Source organism: Scomber scombrus, chromosome 13, assembly GCF_963691925.1.
Source record: "Scomber scombrus chromosome 13, fScoSco1.1, whole genome shotgun sequence".
NCBI lineage: Eukaryota > Metazoa > Chordata > Actinopteri > Scombriformes > Scombridae > Scomber > Scomber scombrus.
In genome coordinates, this window is record NC_084982.1 from 11,117,448 (window position 1) to 11,142,752 (window position 25,305).

The 25,305-nt window shown below is 40.4% G+C and overlaps 1 protein-coding gene across 3 annotated transcripts; it reads right to left on the reverse strand.

Annotated features, from left to right (window-relative positions):
- Positions 1-1,739: 1,739 nt before the first annotated feature.
- On the reverse strand, positions 1,740-22,430 carry pou2f1b (POU class 2 homeobox 1b). 3 transcript variants are annotated; one of them, XM_062431376.1, is made up of 15 exons: positions 22,385-22,430; positions 15,123-15,188; positions 14,294-14,385; positions 12,099-12,278; positions 11,247-11,312; positions 10,797-10,917; positions 10,564-10,667; positions 10,192-10,347; positions 8,932-9,073; positions 8,647-8,801; positions 8,211-8,399; positions 7,824-7,938; positions 7,392-7,716; positions 7,186-7,274; positions 1,740-6,312 (listed from the first exon to the last, which is right to left on the reverse strand). In XM_062431376.1, the coding sequence occupies exons 1-15, from the start codon at positions 22,428-22,430 to the stop codon at positions 6,044-6,046; spliced, it is 2,115 nt and encodes a 704-aa protein (XP_062287360.1). In that variant the 3' UTR covers positions 1,740-6,043. The 3 variants fall into 3 exon arrangements, with proteins under 3 accessions (XP_062287360.1, XP_062287362.1, XP_062287361.1); XM_062431378.1 differs by lacking the exon at positions 11,247-11,312 and having other exon boundaries at positions 8,647-8,792; positions 10,797-10,914; XM_062431377.1 differs by lacking the exon at positions 11,247-11,312 and having other exon boundaries at positions 8,647-8,792.
- Between the last annotated feature and the right edge of the window lie 2,875 nt (positions 22,431-25,305).

A 25,305-nucleotide genomic window follows, 5' to 3' on the forward strand; every position in this document is an offset into this window, starting at 1 on the left:
TTTAGATGAGCCCAAGCTTCCAATGTGAGTAGTTACTGTTTTACAGAATGCATTTCTTGAGATACACAGACGTAATATGTACATGGTGGCGTCCTTTTTTTTTTTCTCCTCATTTTTCTCTCTTGTTAAAAGCCATGGTCACTTGGGCTGTGAACTGATATCACACACATGACACACCCAAAAACATACAAAAATACTATATCTTTAACCTACCAAGAGTAAGACAGTTCTGCAATTAGTTCCATGCTGTGACAGAAAAAAGAGATTACAACAAACAAACGAGAAAGACAATTTTTTTTTTCTCACGTAAGTTTTTCTCAGAAATATACCAAAATATACATCTAAGCTTTGGAATACTGAGGCTAGGACTAAAGCCAGTGCTGGGTTTGTCTCTTAATACACATGCTGCAGGGTGGAAGGAAGAGAAAAAACAGAGAGAGAGAAAGACAAGAGACACAGGACAGAGAGATATCTTTGGTATCTGCATTTGTCAAAAGTTAAATATTTGGATTTTTGCTTTGGGATAGCGCTTGTGAGATCCTACAACCTCACTTGGAGTAAAGCATTAAACAAGGTGTCACTGAAGCCCGTTAGCCAGTCGCTGAGCCGCAGGGACACAGTCCATGCAGAGTGAAGGACCATGATGCATAGTGTCACAGCTGATAAAGAGTCTGTAGTGAAGAGACATGTCAAAGGAGTAGAGCAGAAGAGGAGGAAAAAGAGGAGGTAGGGACACAGCAGTGAAACCTAGCAACCGCAGGATGTGTATTCCTGGAGACAACAGGGTCATGTATGGGGGGGACTACAGTGTACAGATGAGGAGGAGACAGATGCACTGTGAGAGGCGGGAACAGCATTTTCACCACAGTCCTTGAGAGAGAGAGAAAGAGAGAGCGGATGGGGAAACAAGTGGATCCTAGCAACAGCGCTCAAGACAGACAGACAGACAGACAGACATCGAGTCCTGAGCATTTACAGTGTGCACAGGATTTACCCTCAGTGTGTATTAACAAACATCACCCAGCTACCACCAGATTGGTTTGTTTATGTGTCTGTCGGAGAAGCCCGCTAAGCCCTGTTCAACCCCCCTCCGATCCCTGCCCACAGGCACTGAAACCGCTGCACAGACATACCGGGCCGAGTGTTTCCGAGAGGGAAGAAGGTGTGGGGGGCGAGAGAGAGGGAATGAGAGGACTCGAATGAGAGCTTGCAGCCAGGATTTGATGCTGAGCAGTGAGGCAGGGATGGGCGAGAGACCGCGTCGTTCATATACAATCAGTTAGAAGTCTTTGGTTAATGTTGTTACCACAGGAAAGCGAGAGCGGGCTGTGACGGCACACCGTCGTTTGGGAAGACACGTACATACCAGGACTTGGTGGAGTGTAACAAAAAACAAAACAAAAAAACGAAACTGAAGCAGGATTGTCAAACTTAAAATGTTCAAACATGGGTCCAATAATAACATAGAACATATCTTTTCAGAAGGGGAAATCTTTAAAACCCAAAGTACAGAAAGCATTAAAACAAACACTAAATAAAAACATTTATCTCAAGTTACAACAAATAATTTCTATACAATGCTGAAATACATCAGTGTGCAGTGTAAAAACACCAAATTGTGAAAGAAAGCAAGCAGACATTCATGAGTACTGGTATGTATTGTGTCTCCCCCTTGTGGCGGCTTTTTCCACAACCCTTTACCGAGCACAGGTGTGAACAGGCTTCTCCGATGACACAAATTTGTGTTTGTTTTTTTTTTGTTTTTTGATTTTTTAAAATATTTTTTTTTCTTATTTCTTAAGTAGATTAAAGCAGGTTTCACTCAGTCTTGAGTTAGAAATGAGGTATACAACAGCTCCTTTTGCCTTACTGGTGCTCCACACTTCCTCTTATCAACGTTAAAAACTAGCAAACCAGTGTGATGGGTCAACATACTAGAGATTGATGTGTGACTGATCCACGAGAGCGTCTTGAAATCTCTGGATCACGTAATGAAACTTAAGCGTTACAGCCAAGCCAGTGCCAAGTAGATCAACAGTTAGACAGCGAGTAAGGTAAATAGAGATTTTTTTTTAAAGTCAAGACTATGACCACAAACTGTTGTTTTACCATTATTAACCACAAACTGGCTCACAGGCTTTTTATAACCAGTAGAGAACAACAAATATAAGTATTCATGTCTCAACGTTTGAAAAAAAAAAAAAAAAAAAATCACTCAAACACCTGCTGGAAGATGGGAAAAATGCACCATAATGCTTTGCAGACTGCCCTCTCTATTCTCTCTTTTTAAGACACTCATACACATACACACGCACACCCACCTGCTGGAATTATTAGTAAAGCTTTTTTTCACAGGTATCGTCAACCTGTCTGAGTCACACCTAAAAAACATAGGTAGCAACGTAATCATCCCACACTCCAAAATGCCCCAAGTACACTGTATTTGTTTCAGTGAAAACAATGCACCAGGTGAGCTCACACACACACACACACACACACACACACACACACACACACACACACGCACGCACACACACACACAATAATGCTACAATGCTCATGTCTTCTACGTAACAATAAGGCATAAATGATAATGTTAATCTTCTTTGTCAAACTAAGAAAGCCAGTGATCGTGCCCTCTCACACTATACAAAACAATTAAAGGCATAAAGTAATATTACAGAAAAAAATCAAATGATTGTTAAAGACAGCACAGCAAATCAAGTCCACAATGACTCAACCAAAATAAAAACAACAACAACCAAAAAAACAAAACAAAAAAACTCTATGAAAAGATTAAGATCAGATGCTTCAGAGTCTCTGTTCTCCTGCCAACCACAGACCTGTGTGTCCACCCATACGTGACAGACACAGGTGTCAGCGACTCGCGTGCGACTGAGGCGTGGTCACAGGTTTCTTTTCTTACTTTTTGGTCTTTATAGTTTAAAAAAAAAAAGAAGTAATTTTGCAATAATTAAAAAAAGGAAGATTTTTGGGGAGATTTTTGAGTAAGCATGATAAACTACATTCAGTCTTGATAACATACTGGTTCAAATATAAAATATGAATATCTTACAAGTGTTTATATATATATTTATATGTATAGAATTAAGAAAAGATCGTTTCTCTAATTCTTAAGTCTTTCCTCAGATAAATATTTCAGTAACATCCTATGGTGCCGATGGCAACTGGTTCAACTTGCTAGCACGCATTCACCTCTTAAGTAACTACAAACAGCACTGGAACAGGACTGAGTCCTGTAGGCCCCTCGAGGCCTCAGTGACAGGGAAACCAGCAACATGAGCAGCCAGACACCTGCCGAGCTGCAAAGAGAAAGGCTTTAACTTTGGCAAGAAGGATCTCTAAACAATATTTAAACCTGGAAATACCCCATAAATAGTAGTACTAGAAAATAGCAGTAGTAGGTTGTCCTTTTATGTATGGTTCCTATGTATGGTTCATCAGTATAAACTTTGAATGGCGAGCCAGACAGTACTTATACATTCCACACTGTTCTATACACAGAAATGTCTACAGGTGAACCTTATATGTTTAAGTGCTGCTGAGGTATATTCAGTCAAAATTATTCAACAACAGAAAAGAAGTACACAAGAGGAGAACATGGACAGATTTCACTGCTTAAAGTTTCAGTGATTGAATAATCACTGTGCTAATTAATTGTGTTATTTGGAAGCAGCAGAACAATGATGCTGTTGTGTGGGGTTTAGTTAAATGTGTAGCACATGAACAGTGCTCAGAAATAATCTGGCAGGTTTTTAAAACTAGTCCACAGACAGATTTGGGGGAGCAGTATATTGTTTGTTAATATGCTAATTCAAAACCTCAGTGATAAGAGGAGGTGTAGTATGATGATCAGAGCTATGGATTTACATAGTTGAGCCCTCTGTACGGGAGGGGTCTACACCACTAAACCTGATTTTCACAGGATGTAGTCATAAAGCTATAGGAAAGCATGCAGGCCTCTCAACAGCTCAACTCCACCAGGAGTTTCAGCAGCAAGTTGTTAAAGCTAAGTTTCTGTGATCCTTATCCAGCAGCACCAAATCAGGAATATCAAATATTGACAGGGGTGGGAGGAGAGGAAAATAATTTATCAGCAGTGTAGAGAGTAGAGATCATACAAACGGCAACTTGTGTGCTCAGACAGGCACAGCAACTACTGAGGAAAAACCACTTTGGTTCAAGCTGTTGTTTTATGGCTGAATATTAGTATAAAACCAAAAAACAGACCTTTTCTGTTATGCTTCAGAAATGTTCAAAACTGCTACCAAAATGTCCAAAACAGATTATAAAAAGGAAAACAAGCCATCAAACGGCTCACAGAAAACCAGGATCAGGCGTCAGGGTGAGGCCCCAGTGATAAAAACCAAATCATAAAGAGTGAAAGGAAACCAATTTCTCAAGCTTCAACCAAGCCAATCCCTCTGTTTTTTGGTCAGTTGTGCCACCAATTAAAAGTTCAGCTATGACACTCTTGGTCAAATAAAAAAAAAAAAACAAACAAACAAAACAAAAAAACAGGTCATCTTTGGAAAATGATCATCAAAATATTGCATTTCTATATTCTGTTGACAATGAAGAGAGATTCTGCACTCATAAATATATTGACTAGACTAAGCTACACTGACTACACACAGCAATTATTTTAACAAATATTTTTGGTATATCTTAAAGTACGTAAGCCAGTCAAATGACTGCGGATAAAAATAAAAAAAGACAGAATTTCATTCCTCCCAAAACAGGCAGACTGCAGCTCCTCAATCCAGTTTTTTGGTACAGATACTGTGCACAAGTAGATACGACGGTACTACTATTAAAAATAAAAACACAATACAATAAACCCCATTTAGCCAATGCCACCACATATTTGGTACAACGACCATGCCCCGACAAGTCCTCCTCAAAACAGACTGGTCAGCCACAGAGCCTTGTGGGTCATGCAGTTACTGAACTCTCAGCATCTGCCTGAGCTGTAGACAACACATGCAGACTTCTACTTCCTACCTTTGAATCCAAAACATAATGTACATTTATTCCAATGGATCACCATCCAAAACAAATCCTCAATCCAACACAGGACTGCATGTCTGCAGCTCTTTTTAAAGCTCTCAGTTACATTTTCAGTCATTTTCTATCAGTGTCTATAATCCGCACCAACACCTTCATATTACAAAAGCCTGGTAGCTACTGCATCACCAAGGCAAAATGTAAAACTCAGTGTTTCCAGAAAGAGAGACTCAGAGAGACACACCTGGTCCCTCTGACCCTTAAAGCAATGATAACCTTTGTATCGGCCACTTATTACTTGTTTTTAAAGCCTTATAACCACAATTAAAAATTGATAGTTAAATCTTAACTTATTAGACTTACAAAGTTCTGAAAATGTCAAAAAATACAGACATTAAAAGATAAATGAAAAAAAAAAGTCTCTAAAATATAACTTTGATATGATTTACATCAAGGCCTGTCCAAAAAAACTCAAAAGAGATCATTGAAGATGGGGTGACACACAAATCCCCATTAGTGATGATGAATATTGTGAAATTAGTAGTAAAATCAGTTAAGTTTGAATGTTTAAAGAGAAAAATCCTAAAGTTTTTGGTTAGAAGTATTTCAGAGAAAATTCTGAGCTGGAAATAGGAAGGACATATGTACAAAATGTGAACAGCTTGATGGTACCGAGGATATTTTCTTCCTGGACACTTGTCAAGGTTCATGAGGAGCGGCAGGCCAACAACAGTGTCCATCTGGCTACTGTTTGTGGAAAAAACATCCAAGAACAATAAAGAGAGGGGAAACAAACTACAAAACAAAAAGTCAACCCCAACCTCATCTGAGGTCATATTCTTTTTGGTGGCAGCGAAAGGATTAAATAATGATAGATACAATGGAAAGAACATGGGGTGGTTAGTGAACCGCGGCGCCTATATCAAACGACCTTCCCTATTCCCTACATGGTGTAGTGAGAGTAGTGCACGACATGAGGAATAGGGCGTTAAATCGGGATGCAGCCTAACTGGCTTCACTGAGCCTTGGAGGCAGTGGTAATGGTCGAGGCTTGCACAGGCACAGCAGCCGTGGTGGCTTGATGAGCATCAGCAGTGAGCTGCAGCCCCCCCGCCCCGTGCGACACCAGGCTGACGGGGTTGCTGGTGAGCAGCGACAGGTTCTGGGGGTTCAGGAAGAGCGGCGTGGTCACCAGGTTGGGTGTGTTACCAGCAGAGGTGTTGGCAAACAGCAGGTTACCACCATCCAGAGAGGTGATGGGGATTGCCCCACCCGATGCCAGAGCTGTGAAGAACAATCAAACAATCAAATTTCAATTCAACAAATGCGTAAACTACACAAAGGCTCACAGAATCACTGTCAATGTAGGACATTTCTTTCTGCAGGATTTGTTTTACCATCATTAAAATGTATTGCAGCTCAGCAGGATTTTTTATATTCATAGATGTAATTTTCTCTCAGTGGCATTACCCTCGTGGATGTGGCCCTCAAGATGCAAATGAATAGTGGCCTCATTAAATTTTTGTCTTCATTATACAACATCTTAGGATAATTATTTCTCCTGATAACCCTATGATGAATTTTCATTTTCTTTGTACGTGAAATATTTCCATATGCCTTTTGTTCATTCATATACTCTTGAATTTATTTCACTGTTTCATTTATTGATTCATTAATTAGTCTGTTTCCTAATGAGTGAGGTTTGGTCCTCCATAACAGAGGTTCCCAACACTCAGGCTGTGGGCTACTACAGGGCCTCGAGGATGTTATATGATTTGTCTCAAAAAGCAGGGTGACAGAAAATATCCTTCATGCCCGGATATGCTGATTTTTAATGAAAGTAGGTGTGAGAAGTAACCAGTCCATCACTACCAAATTTCAACTGAGGACAAAACCTGGATGTTGCTGAGAAGTCTATCTGTATTCTTTAAATTTAGTAAACTTAGAGTGAGCAAGAGAAAGAAAGAGGAAGCATAAAACACATCTTTTCAGTTTTTTCTTCACCATTCTGCAACAAATTTGTCTATAAAAACTATCTGCAGTTCAAACAGGTTGAGAAGTTCTGCTCCATACCAGCAACTACCTATGAAACTGTATTTCTGTATCAGACTACAAGATATTTTGACACTCAGTTGTTAATGTGACATTTGTACCCACCTTGTAGGGTGGCCAGGGTGCTGTTGCTCATGAGGGCAGGACTCAGCGCGCTGCCAAGGCCACCAGGAGCCAGACTGAGCAGGGCCCCACTGAACACACAGACAAGATTGTATTGATCAGTAGAGAGTACAAGTTTACAATTCAGTGAAATCCACAGAAGTAATAACTGGAGGACCTGGACCTGTTTGAACATGTCCAATACTAACCCTGGGGCGAACTGGGAGGAGGCCATCAGTCCTGGGTTGAGCCCTGCGGCAGCAGCCATAGCAGCAATGCTGGTGGGTAACTGGGCACCCTGCAGTGCTGCAGACAGCCCTGAAGTCACCATCACCTGACCTGTCCCTAAAGAGGTGGCTATGGATGTTGGGGCCTGGGTGACGATGGTGTGCGCATGAATGCCAGCTTTACTCTCTGCGGTCGTACAGTGAATACTCGTTGGTGACGGGCTTAATGATGGAGAACTGGTTACTGTGGTAACCATAGGTGCAGTGGATATGACAGATGCAGTGTTTGTGGGTCCAACTGTCGTCCCTTTGGAGAAAGGTGGGTCATCGGGATTAATTTAACAAAACATAAGTTGACATTAATTTTCAAAAATTCAAACACTTTCTTAAAAGCAAACCCAGTGAAGCACACACCTGTGAAAGACAAATTGGAGACGCTGGTGCTGGTGAGAGGCATCACTGGATTTACAGTCAGAGTGGTGGGTGTGTTAATAGTTGGACTGCTCACAAGGCTCGCCGTGCTGGCCACCTGGCAACAGAATAGGAGGAGGGATTGAATGAGATACTGTGTGTTAGAGTCATTTTGCTATAGCAACATGGACTAATATAATAAACCATTTGTCACAGCAGCTTTGCCCACTGAACCAAATATATGAGCTTAATGTACAAATATCCACTTGTCAAGCCTCCAAATACAAATGACAAGCACACATGAACCCCAGACAATCTTTCCTTAACTTCTAAAAACAAATAAAAAAGTCCCTCAAGAAACACTTCAGAGCAAGTTATGCCAATCCTCACCAAAGGACTACTGGGTGTAAAGATGGTTTTGATGGGGGTGTGGCATCCTCCGCTGTTGCCACTACTCGGGGGGTTAATCCTCTTCTCTTTCTGCCGGCGATTGCAGAACCAGACCCGAATCACCTCCTTCTCCATGTTGAGCTGGTCAGCGATCATGGTGATCTCCTCAGAGGTAGGTTTTTGGTTCTGCTTGAAGAGGGCAAAGGAGCCAGAGATTCCCTGTCAGCACTAAGGAGACTACTTCCGTCACTAAGACCACAGCTTGTGTCTTTTTTCTGCCAGATAACATTTTTAGGTTTCAAACTTCCTTTCTTATTTAAAATCTTGAAAATTAACCAACATATTGCAAAAAACTGCTTCCAGTTTTACCTGGCACAGTATGCAACAACAATCAACAGCTAACCTCTAATGTTTGCTTATTGTTAACTGTTCTCACCTCAAGAAAGCTCTTTTCTAAGGCCACTCGGATGTTGGTCTCAATACTGGTCCTCTTCTTTCGTCTGCGGTTGATCCCCTCTATGCCCATGCCCGGGGAGCCGAGTGCACTGGGGCTGGACAGGCCCTGGTCAGATGTCAGGTTCTCTGCACAAACAGCATCGACACAAAGAAAGGGGAGGGAGGTAAAGACAAGGTACTGTAAAGATACACAGGCCATGCCAACGCTGCTACCCTGATGGCAATCAATTCGATAGCACTCGATTAGGCTGGTTCAGGGACAAACCTGCATCATTGAGCCACTTTTCCAGCAATGGCTTGAGTTTGCACATGTTCTTAAAGCTCAGATTCAAGGCCTCAAAGCGAGAGATGGTAGTTTGGCTGAAGTCGTTTCCGTACAGCTTCCCCATGGCCAGGCCAACGTCGCCCTGGTGAGAAGGAGGGAAACCAAGAGAAAGAATGAAGAGACAGAGAAATATGAATTCTGGTTTCTCTACAGGGAGGTGCAGCAGGAAAAGACTCACCAATAATATGCTGTTAATGATTTCTATATGTCATACAGCCCTGTTCACATCTGGCATTAAAATGCATCTTGAGTGAGTCGATCACAAGTGGACACCTCTAAATACAGGTGTGAATACCCATTCAGATTCGATCGCACAGACCACAATCAGAGGTAGTCTGGGTCGCATATGACCACATTCTATTAGGAGTGTATATCGAATGTGTCCTGGGCCACATCAAAGGACCACCTACTTAACTGACGTCCTCTGTGTAAGTAGAAGTATATATTCATGCATGCACCAACGGTGTCATATACATAGAGTGTAAGAAGTTAGAAGAACATCTGGGAACGCAGCGATGCAGTGTGTATACAGTTTAGGCTATTCGTCAGTGAATAAATGCTACAACTCCAAAAAGACCCAAGTCAAGTTCCTGCATCTAGCTTGCCGCCTGCTGATTAAAGTTAAGTTGGTTAGCCCCAAAATTAGCAACAATGGGTTAGCCTAACCTGAGCAGACTCACTTAAAGTGGACTGACCTTTAAGGTGGACCAGCTATTCTAATTTTAATGATAATCTAACAGAAAAGTCTGGCTGCTGAGTCTCTCCCGAGTTTTGCTTTCCTCTGCATCGTACTTGGTCTCTGCAAATGGAAATGATGTACTTCTTTATATGCATAAAGAGTGGGGAAGTGAAATCTGATGACAAATGGTCACTCAAGATGCTTGTGGAGAAAAATTCTAATGTCAGATGTGCACTGATGTACTTAGTTGTCCACTTGTGATCAGATCACCCAAGACGCATGTTGATGTCAGGTGTGTAAAGGGCCTAAGAATCTGAACGTGAGATGAGATTGTCCACTGATGTTTATTTGCCAACACATGGAATTTCAAATCACTGGACCCTTAATGATCAATCAAATCTATTCTCACACACACACACACACACACACACACACACACACACACACACACACACACACACACACACACACACACACACACACACACACACACACACACACACACACACACACACACACACCTGCGTGAAGCCCAGTTTGATCCGCCTCTGTTTGAAGGTCTTGGCAAACTGCTCCAGCTCCTCCAGATCACTAGGCTCCTCCAGAGTGGGGGTATCCAACCGTTTGGGTGGTGTCTGAATAGGTGTGGCTGCTGTTGTGCGGGTTGGGGTTGCAGGCTGCAGAATACAAAATGTGATTATAATACAGTTTAAGAGTCTGCAAAGGAAAATGAAAATGCAATTATGTAAGAGATTAAAATGTGGTTAAAAATGCACAAAGTCAGACTATAAAAGTTGTTTTCTTGATGTACTTTTATTCAAACACCTGGTTTACAGTTAAAAAAATGTAAGCATTTTAATAGTTTAAAAAGAGATGCTTGCATCATTACCAACCTGAGTTGTGAGGTTGATGCTTGGTTGACTCGGCAGGAGGTTAGGTTGGCTTAGGTTGGTTGGTTGAGGTAGTTGAGTTAGAAGACTCGGGGATTGTAATATGCCTACAGAGTGAAAGACAACCGGGGGAGGGATGATTAAAAAAAGTTTCCATCACAAAACCAATACTTGGTATGAAAATATATTCTTAATTGTGCATGCAAATCAAACACTGTGACCCCTGTAGTGCTTACCTGCTTGGGTGTGCGGTGTCTGTGAGATGATGAACTGGGTGGTCGGCATTGGTGTGGCGATCGGGTGGCCGGGCTGCACAAGGACAAACTGAGGCAGGCTAAGATTCTGCTGCTGTAGCTGCTGCAAGACAAGTAAAATTACCTCTAGTCATGTTGAAAACACAGATGTTTACAGTAAAAACCAGACTAAATTACATCACTGCAGCATTGTGGCTATGCACTCTCATCACCCAAAGCACCATCACAACCAATTTTGTCACAATTGGTAGACATACGCAAATGCTGTGTTTCCTGTCAGCCTATATTATTAACTGCAATACTGTCTTTCAGATAACCTACAGGAGACAGCAATTGAGCTAATAAATTTAATATTATATACTTTAAGAAATGAATAACAGGACAGAGTCATGTTGAATTTGTATTTAGTTATTTGTAGTAACAGTTCAATACCATCCATGTCTTTAAGTAGAAACCAAGTGTCAGGCAGTCGTCTGATATGGAAGTCAAGCAATTCTCCTGGATAAAGGTTTTATAACAAACAGTGGAATTTAGACACATATCAATCTTACATAAACCAGCTGTAGTATGACTAGTATGCATGTCTACAACTTCCTTTTGCATCAATCAACATTATATTTGTAATAGTCATTTACTTCCATATTATTACCATATCATTACCATTCAGTGAACAGCTGCCTCATTTTGTTTTTTGAACAACCAGTCAGAAATATAACAAGAAAGTAAAAAAAATACAGACAGAGGTCAGAGTCTCAGCAGATAAATATACTGCCAACCACTTCTAGTGGGTCACAAGTGATGATTGAGAGGGATTATTTTGTTAGAGTCTCAACATTTCTTTACGAAAATCCTGCATAATATGCCTATATTTATGCATTTTTACATTTTTACATTTATGAATGTAGTTTTTAATTTCTTTATTTTTAAATTTACTCAACACAATAACTAACCAAAGTTTGGATGTCTCCTACAGTGCAAATAATTTCCACAGTAATGAATATTCTGATTTCAAAGCCTTATTAGATGAATTTAAAGCCATCTGCATTTGCATTTGCTTCTTCAGTCTTCTCTTGGGGTTTCTTTATCAAGTCAGATTTTAAACTAAGTCCTAATTTCAAAGTTGAAACAAAATTAAAATTATCCCACTAAAATAGAATTCAAGTATCTAAATTAGCTTCATTAAAAAAGAAACTCAGGGCTGCAAGTTTACATACATGAAGTTTTGTTAAAATAGTCTTTATGAGTTACAGAAAAAATGGCTGATGTGTGATTGTGTGATCTTACAGAAGCAATCTGGATTGGCTGTGACAGGGGTAGCTGGGTGATGGGTGTGGCTGCAGAGGCTGAGATACTGGCCCCAGTGGTGCTGTTCTGCTGGTTAGCTGAATGCTGCACGGCTGCAGCCAGGAGCTGAGCTTGTGCCTGCTGGATCAACAGCTGCTGATGCGCTGGGGTCAGGGTCAACTGAACATGGAAGGGTTATAGAGAGGCAGAGGGGAAAAAGAGAGACATGAGTAGGATTCAAACAATTCAATTTTAAGTGTCAGTGAATGAGTTAGTGTTGTCATGATAACTCAGTTTTGGTTTAATATCCAACTTATCGATAACCATTAACAATTAACATAATGTAACTGTATAATATAATAATAGCCTTGGCATGTTGGCGTAAGATCTGTGTTTATTAAGCACTTTAAAAAAGACACTTTATTTTCTTTTGTCTCCAGGTTTATTAACAACAGGGGGACTGCAGGGTTTGATCCTGTTGCCAACAGCTATTAAACAGCTTTTTTATGATGCCAATATTAGACAGTTAGTACAACATTCCTTACACATCCTTACAGGTGTTAGCTAAGTGTATTTACCAATCCTACATAACATATGAATGCATTAGGTCACAGTGCCATTGAATTTTTCACACAGGTATCGAATTAATATTAAAACTTTGACTATTATGACAACACTAATATTAGCCCAGACAGGCAAATGATGAGAAGACTCATGCAGCTGAGCCAGGCACAAGTGCAAATGAGCATGTTGATGTCATGTTCAAACTCAAACCCACATGCACAGTAAACATCTACTCCCGCACAGCACAAAAGCGGCCGCATTCATCCCGACCGATTGTTGCAACTACAGGATGACCTGAGCTGTAAATGGAAGAACATGGATATGAGATGTGGCCAAAGTCACGTGGCTGGCCCGATCACGACTGGAGAGGCCGAGGTTATGTCCAAACATTTCTGTTATGGAGGAATTTGAACATAGCCGAACAACCAGAAGGATGAACAGGCAAACAGGCAGAGGAGACACCAGCCTTAGCCACAGAATCAGGGCAAGCAATCATTTCATCACCCACTTTGTCAGCCAGGGTTAAATGTCTTAAGGTGTCACCTCAGATACGTGGCCAAGACCTGGTTTTAACTCAAAGCATAGAGGCATGAGGACACTTACTCCAGCAATCTGTCCCCCGGCCAACATTAGCTGGGTTTGAGGCAATACACTCTGCTGGACGGAGGTCGGAAGAGCACTCGAGTCTTCCGGCTTAGACTAGTGGAGGTGAAGCAAAGACGGGGCTTAGAGGAAACCTTCCTAAAGGCATAACTGAGAATTGTTGACCACATAAGCTAATCAATAATTAGATATCATCATTGTTATCATAAAAATGAGAGTCTCTTACTTAGAAGCAATTTGAAAAAATATTTTATTCAGACAAAAACACTACTTGTTTAAAAAAAAAAAAAAAAATGTTTAAAGCATAAAACTGAAAATACAATGAATCATTAAATCTCTGTGCTACCTGAGCAGTTTTCCTGAAAATGAGCCTTCAGTCTTTGGGCAGGGAGAGGATTTGAATTTAAAAGGAAGTGAGAAAGTGGGTATTTAAAATGTGCCGCAGCCTTCAGAGACATGGAAAGTGAAGGGAAGGGAGGGGAGAGCTGAGATGCTAATTAAAATAACTGTTATGCAGTGCATGTAAATTCTGCATAGATTTGCATATTCTCGGCCATCTGTTTCCGAGCAACCGCAGAGCAGCTAATTAGCATACAGGGTTGATTAATCTGCCTTGTTGCCAGGCGACACCAGGAGAGCCTGGCTCATTTAAATTAACTCTTTCTGCATGTGCGTGTATGAGTGGGGATGGCCATTCCTCTGTTCAAACTTCAACCTTATTTCATTGTAAAATTAACCGTGTCAGAACATTTTCTGTATGTTCATTTTGTGTTGTCTATAATATTGTGACATTTTAACATTATTTAGATGGAGGCTTCAAATAAGCCCACTGGGTTTTCTGCCTCTCCCTGCAATGTACATCATTCTTTATCATTTTTTTGCATTTTTTTATTTAATTGTGCAAAAAGGAAACTAAAATGTCACTAAATCTAAGAATGATCTCTATTAAATATCTGCTCCTTCCACAAAAACAGGAACACAAAGTTGCTGAGAAATAATGTGTGGTGGCGGTGTGCCTCACGTGTTACCTGTTGGAGGAGGGCTTGTGCATGTGCATTAGTGATTGCACTTGTGGTTGGCACCGTCTGCCTCTGAAAGTCCAATCCATTGATTTGGATTCCTACGGACAGAAATATAATACATGAGACATGTTGTCAGAGCAGTTCAAAGATGTTTTTAGCGTGGTTTAACAGGCAACATAATCTACGCTGTTGTTGGTTTAACACACAAAAAATGAGGAACACAATACTAGAAGCCCACAGTGACCCTGCAGAAGAATACTGAAGGAAAACAAACGGCACAGTTTTCAGGTGAAATGAAGACTGGGTATGAGGAAAAACACATTTTTTAAATGACAGCATATGTAACAGTAATAAGTGATCCATATCCATCACACAGCTGCAGGAATGCAGGCTGACCAATCATCTGAATTAAATATTAACACTACAAGCTTATATGGAAATTGGAGGCATACAGTGACATTATTTACTTAATTCTTCATTGCACAATATAACATTGTGCAGTGAATCTACAACGTTAACTTTAAATTTGATCATTTTCATCATAAAAATCAATGAAGCACAGACGCAGGAAATTAGTGTGATGTTCAATAGGCACAAGTGAGGTAAACACTTAATTTGACAAAGAACTGTTCACAAGGATTTTGGAAAGCTGCCATCTCTATTTTTTTCTTCAAGAAATCAGTCATTACTATAAAAAAGTAGGAGGCAGATTTGCAAAAATTTAAATTTTTGGCTAAGAATGTGAAACCTGTTGAATGAGAGAGTAAAACTCAACAGCATGATTTTAATCCGGTAAAGAAGGAGGGGGAAAAAAAAGAAGCTGTAGGTCACTCACCGGTGTTCCCGTCACCACTTTCCATTGCACATTTAGTAGTTTCTGACTGATTATTCACTTTAGCATCTGGAAGAGCCAGACAGAGACACATAATGAGACTGCCAGTTAAAACATAACAGCTCTTTCTCAATTATTTAAGGAGCGCTCTCACTTTCATCAACTGAATATATCCCATAACTGCAGGATTTCTCTGCTGTAACATTTCAATCACACTGACGATTCAAAGGAGCAAACTACAAACTTAACCACCGACAACGCTTTTCACAGTCAAGGGCAACAAGAGAGAGCCACGTACTGTTAATAACTGATGTCCCGTTAATATGAAAATTCAAAGTGTGACAGCTTGGCATCTCCCATTTCGCATAAGGACAGCAAGCAACAACAAAACCCAGCTGAGCTCCATCACGACCTCATCAAAAAACTCACCCGCTTTTGCTCCACCCGTGTTTTCCAGCATGGTTGCAGAACCTATCAAGGAAAACGGCCTCTGCCGGGCAAACCCACCAACAGGGTGTCCAGCACTCAGTTCCTCCTCCCACTCCCCCCCTCCCGCCTCTCTCTCTTCACTCTCCACTGGTCAACGAGCAGAGTTCAATACAACTAGAGCTACACACAGACACAGTGGCACTGTCCGTCGCACGGTTCACTGAACAACACCAGGATACGCACACAGGGAAAGCCAGCAGGGTTTAGGCAAACAGCTCTCCTTCCCTCAGTCTGTACTCTTTCTCTTTTCTTTTCTTATAGCTCGGCCCCTTTCTCTTTTACAGTGCGCTCGCTCTCCCTCTTTCCTTGTCTCTCTCTCTCTCTCTTTCTCCTATGCCAAGATTGTCAGTACTTCTGAAAAAGTTCACCCTCTCCCTCTCTTGCTGGAATGAAACAAACGACAAGTGCAGCTGGCAGCCTCCTCCAACCCTGCCCCCCCCACCCCCCCCCTACTCTATAATGAAGCATAATCAGTATTCAGCTGATTAAAGCCGTATGCAAATCTGCTCCTGCCTCGTTAGCAATGCAAGGCTTTGAAGTCCTGCGAGCGACGCATTTCACACAAGGCTCTGAAAGCTTTCTGCATAATTTAAACCCCTATAAATATTTATCAGCTCATTAGCATATTAATTGGATGGCTTTTGGAGGACGATAAAAAAAAAAACAGGGGAATAAGGACGACACAGAGAGGGGAAAAAAGTGCTCAAATCAGCACTGGGTACAGCAGAGGGAGGGGAGGCAGCAGCACAAGACCAATTATTGTGCGAGTGCACGGCTAAAAAGTAATTAGCTAAGAGCAGGTAAAAGGCTGAAGATATCCCAGAATGCAGTGTGAGGCCTGTCGGCGGTGGTCTGGGCATGTTAGCAAGGCGGACCGCATTAATAAAAATAAAATTAAAAAAAGTCTAAGACTGCTTGTTCAGAGAATCTCCAGGAGTCATGGAGACTGGGCCAAACTGCTAAAAAGAGAAGAAGGGGGGTGTCTGGGTTATTAGTGGGAGGGGGATTCACTCAATCGGAAATAAATAACTCCACATTAATCCACCACAAGCCTGTCATTACTGCGAGACCCCCTGTGGCTAAAGCATTCCACAGTGAGTGACTGCAGAGAGTGGGTGGCGGGCTGTTGCTGTCTATGTTTATGAAGTGTTAGGGGATTAGCATATTTAGATTAGCTTTACATTCCATTAGTATTTCATTTTGGAGCCTTTTTAAATTCATTTCCAGGCTCTGAGAGTTAATACGGAGGGGAAACGGCTTCCACAGTGGAGCTGCACAGGTGTCCAGTGAGACAGAGCGATTGGACTGGAATGTCTAAAGGGGAGAAGGGCTTCACCAACTAACTCAACAACTTTCCAACTTTTTTCCAGCTAAAGCTCTGATCAACATCTTCACTTGTCCCGCTGCCTGAAGAAAGAAAGGCATTTCCACACTTGTTGACCAAATCAAACAATGCCAAGAGGGCACGGTGTCATTAACACAGTGACCACTGAAAAACAAACAGACCTTTATCAGACATGGCGGTGTGAGGAAATACGAGGCGGGCCTTCAGTCAGCAAGCAATGTTGGCAGCTGTTTGTAAACAGCAGAGTGATTTTATGACGGACAACCACAGACTAAACCAGTAGTTCCCCCATCCTCTTTTTTTTTAAATGATGTAACACAAAAATAGTTCAACTGCACCTTCATCAACAGTAATGCTCGGGATAAAAATGTTTTTATATGAACTGATTATAAACTGGATATCATGTAACACTCTTAACTACATAAAAGGGATATTGTTACAATATTTTTAATACAAGACATAAATATCTGAAGCCAGTTAGACTCTTGTCTGGTTTGCTTAGAAACTCACACTAAACCAGTTTTATTACTTTCAGCTTCTCTGCTCAACAGCTCAAAAATAATCTTTTGTGGCCCATCAAAGTTGGTTGTTTACTAATAATTATCACAACAAATACACTAAAAATGAGGCTGAAAACAATTTGTAATCTATTATTTGTGTGTTTATTTCCCTCCTAAACACATATTTGAGTGTATTTTTTTTTTTTTAATAAATCAAAATTTCTCCTGGCTCCTACCTGTTATGTTTTATATACTTTTAATTATTTAGGTACTTGTTAAAATGGGCGATACAAATAAACTTTCTTTGCCCATTAAACTCCACAGGTCTCTCCACCGGTGATCCCTGCAGACAACACTGTTTAGTTTGACTGCGGCCTCTTGTTTACCAAGGTGGCGGCTGCAGAGGGTATACAGATGCCACACTGGTGTAAGAAATCTGAAAGAGAGAACAGTTCAAGCAACGTGTGTATGAGGGGGTCAAGAGACGAGCCTGCCCGTCTGACCTCTTCCAAAAAGCACATCATACGACCAAATGAGAAAACAAAGGCAGTTATCAGCAGCGTACTTCAACATGTGGATAGTTAGTTGGTTGGGTGGTTTGCAGAACAATGCATGGTAAGATTATCCTGCATGGAGAAATTTAAATAGTTATCTCATTACCGGCGTTATACGGAGAAGGCTGGCTGAATAGTGGGAAGCTGTTAATGTGAGGGCAGAGATTCGACATGAGACGCAGCAAAACTTAATTAGCAAATCCACATTCTCCTCGACTCCTTATATATATCTACATCTGAACACACAGAATACGTCTAGACAACTTTTACAAATCCGAACGAGTCTGAGCAGGTCCGAGAGCGCCGAGCAGATGTTGAAACCGTCAGGATGTAGCCTATAGTCACAACGGATCGTATTTCAGCTGGAGGGAATTAATAACCAAACAACATAAAGCTTCCTGGTTCAAAACAGAGTCATCACAAATATCCAATTTTAAAATAACTTTTAATACTTGTTGTCGGTGTTTTGAATCCGGTCTCCAGCAAAAACACAACAACAGGGAGAAGAAAACAGCAACATTATACTGAGCCCACAAACAAACACAATCCAGGATGAAGGGTAATTTGATAAACAGTGATGGGGCTAACACCACTGTGAGCTACAGTAGGATCTCCTGGGCAGTCATTAGCCCACTGTCTACAGGCTAAGTGGAAAATTTAATCTAACAAAATGAAATTGAAGTTTCCAGGGCCTGGCGAGGAGGAATATGCAACTCCTTCCAATCAGCTCACACAGACGACCATAACCTCACCAAAAGTGTTGCAAACTTACAAATAAATTCACTACCAGGCTGCCATGCTGATATTTGCATCAGCTGCTATTTATTCATGTAGAATGCATTTCACTTACTTGTAATATCAAAAATATGCATCTTTCTAAATTCCCTTATCTTTTTAAAAGTTGGCACATTATTGCAACTGCTGAACAATATGTTTTTAATAGACTGAATATTTTCTCCCTAACTCTGGCTCTGGCTTTTAAAATGACTCCAACTGGCTTGTAGCTTTAACACCTTCCCTTATAACAATGCTATTAATAATGGCAGACACATGACAGTCATCAGGGACACCATGGGGATTGCTGCTTAGTAATGCAACAACCTGTAGGATCGTCCATACTGCTACTCTGCGGCAGTGTCCGAAATTACTCCCTCATTCCCTTTAAAAACACACACTGAATAGTTTACTCAGCAGTAAATTGAGATTTTGGACACTCACAAATCATCATCATCACCTTTTTGCATGTGCATGAGCTGCTGCAGAGACACACAACAGTAATTTTCACATCTTTTAAATGTGGCACATTAAATTGTAGGATTGCGAGCAGAGAGTGGTGCACAGACCATACTTTACTTTTCGACCATTGTGTCATTTTTGGAGGAACTTTACACAGATTAAGTTTACACACTCAGAATTCAGACAGAAAATATACATATGCATTAAATACAAAGTGATTTTGGCCTGTGTCTCCATTTCCTGATGTGCCTCCATTTTGTAGATTAATTCCCGACTCTACATGGCACACAATCTCAGATCCTTTCTTGTACCCATGGGTATTTCCCAAAACATACTTGTACTTCTTCCAAATACTGAGGATGAGGGGTTCAAGAAAATATGGGTGAGCTGTACTGTATACTTACAGTATTGAGACATGTTGATGTATTAAACATACAGATAACAGTTTAAAAATATGTTGCAATACTGTGAGGATATACTGCTCTAAATATAAATCCTCATAATGTGACACAAAAGAATGAAAACCTTTGCTTATCGACTTTTTTTAAATCCAAATGTCTGCTTTACCTTGTTATATTCAGAATAAGGAAGTGTTGCTTTGCATTGTTTAGTCATGAGTGACTCACTTCACTGCAGATCACCAAAAAACAAGCACTTATCTGTTTTGAACACACCACATTGCTCTTATTAGTAATGATTTTCTTCCTCCACTGTGAAAAAAAGCTTGTCTGACTGGAGCCTTCATGGAGGCCTTCTCAGTACTTTGAGATGGCATGTCTTGAATTTATTACTGCGAATGATGCATTATTCATAACAGCTGTGTTTACATCAATGAATATTCATGATGGAAGTACAAGGCTGGAATGAGGGAGGAACTGTAAAACTGATTAAATGAGAAAAGTAGCCTAAGTGTGAGAATGCAAGATTTATTTTCTCATCTGTTCTTTATGTAGAACAGCTTAATAAGTCAATTATATATTTATTTTTTTAAGTGAGTGGGGCTATTTCCAGACTGTGAATATAATTTCATGCAATGCTAACAAACAGAAAACTTAAAAATTAACTCAAATTAGACAACATCTTTTCAATATTGATGAGACCTAAAATACTTAATTGGCTTAAAATAAAGGAAAGCATTTAGTATCATGTTGCCATATCACAAAATGACCTGTAATGTGATACTATTATTGTTGAGGGCAATAGTTAAACTGTGATTCTCACTTCTCTACCAAAATAGGTGGGGTATGATTTTTTGCATATTTAAATGACAAATAATACTATCTATATCACCCCAATACATGAAGCGGAATTTCATCATCGAAACAAGTCAAGCACAGAAGCACAAGAAACAGCAGCTGCATTCGATAACCTGTTTTGACTTGCAAAGATAGACATGTCTTCCTTAGCATTTACCCCAACAACTACATACACCCCCTCAACTGAACCCAGAGAGGTCAATATGTTTATATATTTATGAAAATGGTTGCACATTTCCTGTTTTCCTTGCTTTGCCTTTCTTTCTTTCTTTTTTTTTTTAAAACACGTCTATTGCATCTCTCTCCATCATGGCGGAGGGATCCCCTTTCTCTTGCTCCCCCTGAGGCTTCCCCCATTTATTTATTGTCCTGTTTAAGTTTTTTAAAGGATTTTTTTTTTTTTTATCTAGGGTCTATGAACAGGAGATTTTGTTAAACTGTACAGACAGTGAAGACCCCTGTGGCATTCTATTTTGATTTGTGACATTGGGCAATACAGATAAAATTAGCTTGAACCCTAAAGTCAAAAAAGTAGATATTCCTGTACAACATGAAAAAACCCATCCTGTGCAGTGTTACTACAGCAGCCAGCAAACGGGTTCCTAAATGGCAAACCTAATCACATGGAGTTTAAAAAAAAAAAAAAAAAAAAAGTGCCATCAAGCTGTGTCTTGCCTGGTCATGAAACCGACAGAGTGAATAGTAAGACTGCCCTGCCTGTTATTATTGTGGCCTTCCGGAAGTGGGCCTCACCACCCCTCCCTGTGCCCGAGGAGGGAGGGGGGGATACACAGGTACAATCTTTGTATTCAGCACAGGCTGGGTCGGTCAGAAACTGCTGCAACAACCAAGGGCATGAAGATGAAAAGTTATACAAATAAATTAATTATTCTAATGAGATGGAGGGATAGCGCAGAACCAACGACTCCCACTTGGAGTAACAGAAGTGAAACAACTTCAATCAAACTATGTTCAACTGCATAAACATAAGCTGACTTGCAGAAAACAAAGTTAGCCTCCAAGCGACTGGACCAAGTTAGAGGAAGCAGCCAGCTCGCCACTCCGAGCACAACAGTTCAATCAAAGTAACTAAACTCATGTTATGAAACCCTCTCCGCTCATTATCGCCAAAAACTGTTGAGCTGCGGTAATTGTGCGGCACCAGAGGAGCTCCAGGAACACGCTGCACCCCGCACTCCGACTGAGGCAGGCCCGCATGAATAACACAACAGGCTGCTGTGGTGGCTCCGCTGTGGCCGAGCACAAAAGGCTGAAGAGGGGTAAAAAAAAAAAAAGAAAAACGCTCTTCTGTGAAAAACACACGTCGAGCCGAGCTGACACTGTAGTTAACAAAACACGCGTTTGCAGCATTTCGGGTTGTTTCTCCCCCACAAGTAGCACTAGAAAAGGAAAACAAGCCACTGCCCGGCTCGCTCAAATGAATATGCAAACATCTTTCAAAAGCCGCTGTGTGCATCAACACAAAGCCAAGGCGGTGCTAGCAGGCGAGCTAACGCTGCTAGCATCCTCATTCCCATCAAACTGCGTTACTGAGATATCTAAATATGTCACATATCAACCAGAGTCACGTCGGCGATTACTAATAAAATATGCTAAACCGTATTTGTCGACAGAGGTATGAATATGTAGCGGCGTACGGCCGTGTAATCACACAAAGGGGGGAGGCATGTTCCCATGTAATTCACCGTCGCACTGCTCGTTTCCTCCTCTGTCAAATTACAGTTGGCTCGCTGTGTGAGCTGAAACGGGGCTGAATATCATCCTAACCTGTCCGTCAATCCGCCTGTTGTCTGCATTCCGCTTATCATAAATTGTAACACCGTTTGAATATGAGTATGAATATGTAAAATGCTGTAATCATTACCTGGTCCTGAACTCTCATCTTGACTCGCTGCTCCTCCGTCCGCCATTTTGAATATTTAACCCGAAATCCCAGCCCTGAGCCTACCACACTGCTGCCACACACACACACACACACACACACACACACACACACACACACACACACACACACACACACACACACACACACACACACACACACACACACACACACACACACACACACACACACACACAGGTTTGTGTTCCTATCCTGATGAGGACCCTCGCTGGCATAAAGCCTTTACAGGACCCTCACCATAACCATGACCATCACAACTATAACCCAACCCGTTTTTACTAAAAATCTAAATTAAACTAAACTGTACTGACTGTCACTAACTATGTCTCCTCAATGTTCATCTAAATCCACCTTTAATATAAAAAAAATGTTTTATGCTCGCTGTAGTATTAACTCACAATTCGCAATTGTTAACTTATTTGTATTTTCACAAAACTAAATCAAACTTACATAGTAAAGTTAAATCATTTGGATTAAAATAATGTGGATCAATAAATGGTAACTCGATATGCACATTCAGAGCTCATCCACGACTTTGTCTGGCTGATGATTGGTTGACTGAATTAGCTCTCATTCATTGAGAAATACTGCCAGCTCCCTTCAAAGAGAGGAGTTAACGTTTGTCCAAACACTTGCTAGATATGTCACTAGCCGCTTTATAAAAAATAAGTCTAATTATTAAATTATGGATTATTAAAATTAACTAAAGTCACTGAGATAACAACACTGATGTCCTCAGAATACAAAAATGTCCTCACAACAAAATAGAAATGTCCCCTCTACATTGGTTTTCAACTGAATGGTTCTCAGAAAGATACAGAGACAAACACACACACACACACACACACACACACACACACAGGCAAACACACACACACACACACACACACACACACACACAAACGGCAGGCACGAGCACAGTGACGCGCAAACTCACCAGGACCTGTACAGAGCGGAGAGTGAGGTGTGTGCAGAGTGTTGTTAGCTGTGGCTTATTTACATACTTAAATAATATTCTGGATTTTTCTTAGAGTTCTAAATTTGGACCAAAAAGGACAGAGACAGATCCAAGGCCTCTAAAAAACTTGATTTTTTATTTTATTCTATTTATTACTCCTAGTTCTTACCTGTTACCTTTTTTTCTGCACTGCTGTAACATGCAGATTTTCCCCTCAGTACATCAATAAAGTCTTATATTATATTATATTATATTAACATTTTAACATGCATCCTAAAAACACCAATTTCAGACAAATTGTAAGATGTAATGGTGACCTCGCCTTGACCTTAGAGGAGAAATTTCACTTCTCTAATATATAGGGATGTACATTTCCTTTCATCCCAGCCACTTCCTGCATTTTGTCCACCAAACTGTACTTCATATACCACGATAACCAACGAGATTACATGGCCTTTCTTGATTCACCCAGTGCTCAGATTAATAGATTACATGTGTACATTTTGTACTCTTAAAGGACTGTATTAATGGTTTACATTTATTGCCAATCTCAAATGATTTAGTTGACCATTTTACAAACTGAAGGATACAGAATTTTTTTTTAATTTATTCAGACAAAGCAGTGTAATTTGACATAAATAATATTAAATATCTGTAGTTGAACTGTTAGACTGACCCTGAGCGGCTGGACGATGCAGCAAAAGAGCAGTCAAAAGGCGATGGTACGGTGCACCAAATCATGGTTTTTTATTCACCAACACCAAAGTAACACATACATACAATGGTACAGGCATGGCAGCATCACCGATGAGACCTGACCAGCAACAAGGACAGATGGAAACTGGCGCCTTTTAACACCCCCATCACTGGTCTGCTTAATTGGATGTTTCCACTCACAGGTTTACTAACAAAAAGATATTATCTCCCAGCTAATCCCCCAAGACAATATCACCCGCCTACACTTACATAATATTTATCCCACTGCTGTACACTCTATCTACTCCTCCCCAGAATAAACAAACCCACTACAATAAATATACATCTATACACACCAACTACCAAACCCCCCTCTTCCTATCCTAACACTTGGTCTCTCCCGGAACCTTTAAATTGGTGTTCGTACCCCTGGGGACTCTTTTGGTCGAACACTGAAGGAGACACCAAAAGGACAGGTAAGAATCCACACAAACAATTTAAACACAGGCAGCAACTTTAACACATTACTCACTTTCACATTGCAATATTAACGCATATTTATGTTGTCTATCAATTATACACTGGAGGTGCACATAGTATTATATAATCGAACTCCCTCTCTCCCTCAGGTGAAGCCGATTATCGCACCTGGCAGAAGACAACACACATCAATCCCAACTCATCATTACCCAATGGTTTAAACTGTTCAATAAAGATCAATGTGCAAATATGCAATGTGCAAACTACTAATAAAGTGCAACTATCACAGTTAAAGTGTCATGTGCCATTATTAAAGTGCCTAATTAAATTGTTTGGTTAAAAGTGACAATACAAAGACCCAAATGTGCCATCTTTACAAGGCCTAAGCCAACAGTCATTAGTAACGAAGCGCTCTTTGTTACATGAACATATATTCAAAGTGGAACATTGAAACTGAGTAATGATAATAATAATAATAACAACAATAATAATAATAATAATATTTTTTAAAAATGGGAGACAAATGACTATTTAAGGCCAAGACTGTCTTCCTAAGTTTTTAACACATCCATCAAACACTTTTAAAGGCATCTATGAAAGATCTGTACACTTTTTTCAATGTTAGTAATAATAAATCATTAAATACAATTACAGCTATGATGTTATGTGTTTTAGTCATTTAAAGACACTTCAGAAGGGAGGATATAATTGTTGACAAATATATAAAAAAGTAAATGTAATAAATAAT